At 39.4% G+C, this 7,825-nt stretch overlaps 1 protein-coding gene across 5 annotated transcripts in view; it reads right to left on the minus strand.

Moving 5' to 3' along the window:
• The window catches only part of RBMS3 (RNA binding motif, single stranded interacting protein 3), an 822,470-nt gene that overhangs the window by 26,843 nt on the left and 787,802 nt on the right, over positions 1–7,825 (minus strand). For all 5 annotated transcript variants that reach the window (XM_011985518.1, XM_011985510.1, XM_011985488.1 and 2 more), the window contains one exon: positions 2,855–2,935. In XM_011985518.1, coding sequence (XP_011840908.1) covers positions 2,855–2,935 — 81 coding nt within the window. The remainder of the gene's footprint in view (positions 1–2,854; positions 2,936–7,825) is intronic.

Here is a 7,825-nt window from a genome sequence, read left to right on the forward strand (position 1 = left end):
GTTGAAGTAGTTAAGTGGTCAGAAAATAATTTTGCCTATACTTGGAACTTTTAAACCAGGTTTGCACATTTATCCACAAGAAATAACAATTTATGCTCATTCAGGATTCTTACAAAAACTTGTATGTTCAAACATTATTTTCCTGGCATATTTTACTGTATCATGTCTATATCCTTTGGGATAATAATGGAAACTGATCTTAATAAAAATATACATCAAAGTTTGGAAATCTTTTCAAAGGATGCTATTAAGTAGGTTTTCTCTTCAGTAATTTGTTTTGTTTTGCTTTGTTTTCTGGTATAGGAACTGAAAGTCACCAAGAAGTTTTAAGAAAACAACAAAAAAACTTGTCCTTAATTTTGGTTTGCTTTTCCTTCACCCTTTCTATTTTTTTGTTTCTCACAGATGCTGGCAAGAGTGAATTTCTGGAATTCGTCACAATCAAGAATATAATTTTGGATTCCAGAGAGGCATAGGTGATTTTATTTGGTTGTTAGGTGATTGTATTTGGTTGTTACTAGGCCTAAGAAGAGCACCTATCTTGAAAAATTTTCCTGGTTTTATCTGTAGTCCTGGATACCTGCAGTGATGTCAAGTAATCTGTCACTGAGATTCCCTAAATTTCTTCTTTAGAATTTGAAAATTCTCTCTATATTTATTCAATCTTTTCTTTCCTAATTCACTATTTGGTATTATTTATTTTTTGACACCTCCTACTACCTTTACTTTATAGATATTGATAAATGTTCAATAAGTGTTTTAATTAATGCTTTTGCTTATAATCACTGGTTCAAGGCAATATATCAGAGTATATTTATATTTTTCTCAGTGAAATATTTCTTTTTAATCCCTAAATATAACTATAATTAAACTGTTTCCAATAAGCCACACTGTTAAATGTCTCAATCATCAAAATGGTCAAATTTTATATATAAGTATATGTTTTTCGTGTACACAGAAATGAAAATATGTGGCAGAAGTTTACACTTAAAGTGCCTATTTTCTCATGGCATAGGTGCTTTTTGATAGCTAAATATAGCAAAGAACATGGAATTTAATCATATATTCTTGAAATTCTGAAAAGACAAAACTGTTTAAGATTTGAGACCTATAGGTCTGGAACACATGAAAGATATAACAATCGGAACTCCTTGATTTCCTAAGCTACATAACAGTGCCCTGTTAACTTGGTATGAACAAACATTTGTCACACACCAAAACCAGAAAACATTTGAGAAGATCCAATTTAGTCTGTAAAGGTCTCCCTCAATCTCAGACATTGAGAGTCTTGGTGGATTTTTATGTGGAGTGGTACCAACATAGCAGTTGCTTGCCAACAAATGGAGTAGCAAAGACATCAACTGCAGAGGATTCCCAGCTGATGAGAAGGAATGCAGGTGACCATAATGCACATGTGCATCAGGAGAGGGGAAAAAAGGGCAGTCAAAAAGTAATGGCTAGAACCAGAGCAAAGAATATACATACCTAACTGTTTTACCACCATCTGCATAGCTCTGTACCTCTCCATTTCTATGTGGTTTATGGCTCTGTCCAGTAGAATGATGTGTAGAGGGCATAGATTTATCCCAATGGAAAGAGAGAATGAATGCAGCAAAACTTCCATTAAGGACAAGCTGACATCATCATTCATGATATTCACAGCAATAAGAGTTGTACAACTTCTTTCTTGTCTGTAAGAAGCTGCAAGCCTGTGCAGGTTCATCACCTAGAGCAATGATTTCTAGTCTTTGGGTACATATTTTAAAAATATGATGTTCACAGTGGCTCATGCCTGTAATCCCAGCACTTTGGGTGGCCGAGGCGGGTGGATCACCTGAGGTCAGGAGTTCAAGACCAGCCTGGCCAACCTGGTGAAACCTCATCTCTACTAAAAATACAAAAAAAAAAAAAAAAAAAACTAGTGGAGCGTGGTGGTGGGCGCCTGTAATCCCAGCTACTTGGGAGGCTGAGGCAGGAAAATCACTTGAACCTGGGAGGTGGAGGTTGCAGTGAGCTGAGATTGTGCCATTGTACTCCAGCTTAGGCAACAGAGTGAGACTCTGTCTCAAAAAAAAAAAAAAATGTTCAGTCTATACTCCAGTCAAATTCATAATCTGTGGGAATAAGACCCAGGAATCAATATTTTTTAAAGCTCTCCAAATAATTTCAATGTGCAGAAAAATTTGAGAACCAGTGCATTAGTACAGTGTCTCTCAAATTTTTAATGTGCATTTGGATCACTGAGTGATCATCTTAAAATGCAAATTCAGATGCAGTAGGTCTGGATAGTACCTAAGAGCCGACATTTCTTTTCTTTCTTCCTTCTGACAGGGTCTCCCTGTTTCACCCAGGCTGGTCTCGAACTTCTGATCTCAAGAGATCCTCCTGTCTCAGCCTCTCAAGTAGCTAGGATTACAGGTGCATGCCATCATGCCCAGCACGTCTGCATTTCTAACAAGCTCTCAAAGGATACCAATGATGCTGGTCTAGGAACCACTCTTTGAGGAACAAGGCATTAAAGAAATAGTTCATTCACATAGTTGCAAACTTTTTTCCTTTTGTAAGTATTTGTGATTAAAATTGTTGGAGTTGTGATTTGGTTTCTAGAATTTTCTCTAAATATGAAAGAGACTCCCATCAAGAGACTCCCGTCATGCCTCTGTAGCAGATGACCTCATTGCATGTGCAAAGCAAAACACAACCACATTCAAGTAAATGTTTATACTTTCATATACTGAATGTTAGAGTAGCACAAAAATTGCAAGTGAGGATTCCTACGGTTATGGGGGGACTACAGTGTATGCGACTGAGATTTATTTATTCTAACCTCTTTATTCGACAGAGATAGACTTACTTCAATAGAAACAGCTGTCGGAGGCACAGGCGTGTACTGGGGAATGTAGGTCCCTTGCATAGGAGCAGCAGCAGTCATATACTAGAGAGAATCAAAGAAAAATGCATGTGAACTTTGAGCTGCAACCAGTGAGCAAATTAAATACCACATGAGACTGCTTTAGCTGTGGGGCCCATAGCCAGTGTGTATTTTTTTTTTCCAACTCAATTTTCACTAAAAATAAGGCAGCTCCTCTCAGTATTGAAAGGCCTTTCTTACTAAATTTAGCACCCACATTAGCCCTACCTCTTAATTATCAATATGAGTTAATTCACCCCCATTTCCTCACTTTGTCCTTTTACACATTCTAAATAAGATCTCAAACATTTCACATCTAAACACAAACTCCAGGAGAGTAGGGATGATGTCTCGTTTTTACTATCTTTTATTGCTAGCACCTATCACACAGTAGGCTCTCAACAAGTATTTGTTGAATGAATGATCATATAAATTGTTAGTAATATTATTTTTTGAATTTAAAAAAGCAAAGTAATGCAATAGTTATGTGATACATTCGCATTACTGGCAAATGTCATTTTTTCATTTTTGCATCACTTTTTTAAATATAAAAGAGTATTACAGATAATATTGAAGTCTCTATTGTTCCCTTCTCCCATTTCATTCTCGCATCACTGTTAAAATTTCGTTTCCAATACCTTTAATCCACCAAATTTTTCTTATTGCGATGAATAATGAAGCCAAATCATTGTTTAAGTTGTAGTAGTCAATAAATTGTGTATTGAGGATAAGTTGTATTTTTGCAATGAAGAAAGGGAGCCCCAGTAAAACTACATGTTCAGTTACATAAGCATAAAGTATGACCCATATTCATAACACACATATCCACCCTGCAAATTCAAAGTTCTACTCTTCAAGAATTGAATTTCCTATGGAATCAAAACATCAAAACTGGAATCATCAAATGAATTCAAGGTTTCTCAATTCATAATTTTTTGTAGAAAATCAAAAGCTCCTTATTCTAAATTTGCAGAGATCAAATACTAAGTTCATGTATAAATATGTAAAAGCTAAATTACTGTTTTGTGTATGTGTATGTTACTATATTCAGTATTTAAGAGACATACTGATTCTGAATCAAGGAAAGCATCTGAACACTAGTCCATCTTTTCTTTCTTGCTGTTGGAGTGCAGTGGCGTGATCTTGGCTCACTGAAAGCTCTGCCTCCAGGGTTCAAGCGATTCTCACGCTTCAGCCTCCCAAGTAGCTGGGAGTGCAGGTGTGTGCCACCACACCTGGTTAACTTTTGTATTTTTAGTAGAGACAGGGTTTTGCCATATTGGCCAAGCTGGTCTCAAACTCCTGGCCTCAAATGATCCACCTGCCTCGGCCTCCCAGAGTGCTGGGATTACAGCCGTGCGCTACTGCGCCCAGCCGGCATCTGCCTTTTCAACAAGATTACTCTATAGAGTATGTTGTACATAACAGTTCCCTGGCCATTTCAGGTAGGTAACTTGCCTCTTATATAGGTTCTAAATATCCTTTAATTTAGCACTTTTTACAATATATTCCTTGGAACACTAGCTATACTGAGAGTAAAGCTTTCTGTGTTCCAATGTATTTAAGCAATGCTGCATAACATATCTTCTTCTTGATACTGACATCTGATTAAACTCTGAGAAATTATGTTTTACAGAAGCAGCCTATTTAAAGGGGATAAACTAGTATTTCTAAAACGTGTGTTTTGATTTTTGGTATCATTTATTAGTTTTGCTTAAAATTACTACTCTAAGAAATATACTCTGGAAAATGTTTAATTGAATTTCAAAAATCTAGCAGTTTTATAGCAAGTGAGAATATATTTTTATCAACCACGAATTTAATTAAGTTCAGAACTGATACATTTGTGGTTCATGTTCTACCCTTTGGTCATGGTATTCCAAGGTTTACTATATACTAGTAAAAGGATAAACCCTCACCTATTTGAGTATTTCCTGTTCTAAAGTAATTCTAAACTTTGCAACTTGCCCAGTAAGTTATGTACATCCTTTGCATAAGAGGATGTCACTAGCACCCTCTGTAGAATACTACTGGGATCCATCCCCACTCCACTCTCTCTATCTCTAAGAAGAAATACTGTGAATTAGAGGTCATTAGAAACATGACTTGTGGACGTATACAGCAATGTTCACTAGTTCACATGAGTATCTATTCCATGATTTGGACTTTCCTTGCCACACTGTAGTTCCTAGGTAGTATGGTTAAAAAGAAGCACTGGGGGTGGCTGGAAAGACAGATGAATAGGAACAGCTCTCGTCTGCATCTCCCAGCAAGATCAACGCAGAAGGCAGGTGATTTCTGTATTTCCAACTGAGGTACCCAGCTTATCTCACTAGGACTGGTTAGACAGTGGGTGCAGCCCAAGGAAGGCGAGCTGAAGCAGGGTGGGGCATCGCCTCACCCAGGAAGTATAAGGGGTTGGGGAACTCTCTCCCCTAGCCAAGGGAAGCCCTGAGGGACTGTGCTGTAAGGAACATGCATTCCGGCCCAGATACTATGCTTTTCTCACAGTCTTCACAACCAGCAAACCAGGAGATTCTCTCAGGTGCCTACACCACTAGGACCCCGGGTTTCGAGCACAAAACTGGGCAGCCATTTGGGCAGACACTGAGCTAGCTGCAGTTTTTTTTTTTTTTTTCATACCCCAGTGTCACCTGGAATGCCAGCGAGACAAACCATTTACTCCCCTGGAAAGGGGGCTGAAGCCAGGGTGCCACCCCCACGAAGGCCAGCAAGCTAAGGTCCACCGGCTTTAAATTCTTGTTGCCAGCACAGCAGTCTGAAGTTCACTTGGGATGCTGGAGCTTGGTGGGGAGAGGGACATCTGCCATTACTGAGGCTTGAGTAGGCAGTTTTCCCCTCACAGTGTAAACAAAGCTGCTGGGATGTTCAAACTGGGTGGAGCCCACAGCAGTTTTGCAAAGTCACTGTAGCCAGACTGCCTTTCTAGATTCCTCCTCTCTGGGCAGAGCATCTCTGAAAGAAAGGCAGTAGCCCCAGTTAGGGGTTATAGATAAAACTCCCATCTCCCTGGGACAGGGGACAGAGCACTTGTGGGTATGGGCAGCTGTGGGTACAGTTTCAGCAGACTTAAATATTCCTGTCTGCTGGTTCTGAAGAGAGCAGCTGATCTCCCAGGACGGCGCTTGAGCTCTGCTAAGGAACAGACTGCCTCCTCAAGTGGGTCCCTGACCCCCGTGCCTCCTGACTGGGAGTACCTCTGAACAGGGATCGACAGACACCTCATACAGGAGACCTCCAGCTGGCATCTGGCGGGTGCCCCTCTGGGACGAAGCTTCCAGAGGAAGGAACAGGCAGCAATATTTGCTGTTCTGCAGCCTCCGCTGGTCATACTCAGGCAAACAGGGACTCGAGCAGACCTGCAGCAGAGGGGCTTGACTGTTAAAAGGAAAACTAACAGAAAGGAATAGCATCAACATCAACAAAAAGGACGTCCATACAAAAACCCCATCTGAAGGTCACCAGCATCAAAGACTGAAGGTAGCTAAATCCATGAATATGAGGAAAAACCATTTCCAAAAAGGCTGAAAATTCCAAAAACTGGAATGCCTCTTCTTCTCCAAAGAATCACAACTCCGCACCAGTGACAGAACAAAACAGGACGGAGAATGAGTTTGAAGACTTGACAGAAGTGGACTTCAGAAGGTGGGTAATAGCAAACTTCTCTGAGCTAAAGGAGCATATTCTAACGCCATGAAAGGAAGCTAAGAACCTTGAAAAAAGGCTAGAGGAATTGCTGACTAGAATAACCAGTTTAGAAAAGAATACAAATGACCTGATGGAGCTGAAAAACACAGCACGGGAACTTCATGAAGCATAGACAAGTATCATTAGCCAAATTGATCAAGTGGAAGAAAGGATATAAGAGATTGAAGATCAACTTAAGGAAATAAAGCATGAAGACAAGATTAGAGAAAAAAGAATGAAAAGGAATGAACAAAGCCTCCAAGAAATATGGGACTATGTGAAAAGACCAAACCAATGTTTGATTGGTGTACTGGAAAGTGACGGAGAGAATGGAACAAAGTTGTAAAACACTCTTCAGGATATTATCCAGGACAACTGCTCCAACCTAGCAAGACAGGCCAACATTCAAATTCAGGAAATACAGAGAACACCACAATGATATTCCTGAAGAAAAGCAACCCCAAGACATATATTCATCAGATTCACCAAGGTTAAAATGAAGAAAAAAATGTTAAGGGCAGCCAGAGAGAAAGGTCTGGTTACTCACAAAGGGAAGCCCATCAGACTAACAGCGGATGTCTCTGAAGAAACCCTGCAAGCCAGAAGAGAGCGGCGGCCAATATTCAACCTTCTTAAAAGAATTTTCAACCCAGAATTTCATACCCAGCCAAACTAAGCTTCATAAGCAAAGGAGAAATAAAATCCTTTACAGACAAGCAAATGCTGAGGGATTTTGTCACCATCAAGCCTGCCTTACAAGAGCTCCTGAAGGAAGCACTAAATATGGAAAGGAAAAACTGGCACCAGCCATGGAAAACCATACCAAATTGTAAAGACCATCAACACTATGAAAAAACTGCATCAACTAATGAGAAAAATAACCAGCTAGCATCATAATGACAGGATCAAATTCACACATAACAATATTAACCTTCAATGTAAATAAGCTAAATGCCCCAATTAAAAGACAGAAAGTGGGCAATTGGATAAAGAGTCAGACCCATCGGCGTGCTATATTCAGGAGACCCATCTCACATATAAAGACACATATAGGCTCAAAACAAAGGGATGGAGGAATTTTTACCAAGCAAACAAAGCCAAAAGAAAAAGAAGAAAAGAAAAAAAAGCAGGGGTTGCAATCCTAGTCTCTGATAAAACAGACTTTAAAACAACAAAGATCAAAAAAGACAAAGAAGGGCATTACAT

The sequence above is a fragment of the Mandrillus leucophaeus genome, unplaced genomic scaffold (genome assembly GCF_000951045.1).
Source record: "Mandrillus leucophaeus isolate KB7577 unplaced genomic scaffold, Mleu.le_1.0 Scaffold107, whole genome shotgun sequence".
In the NCBI taxonomy this organism is placed as follows: Eukaryota; Metazoa; Chordata; class Mammalia; order Primates; family Cercopithecidae; genus Mandrillus; species Mandrillus leucophaeus.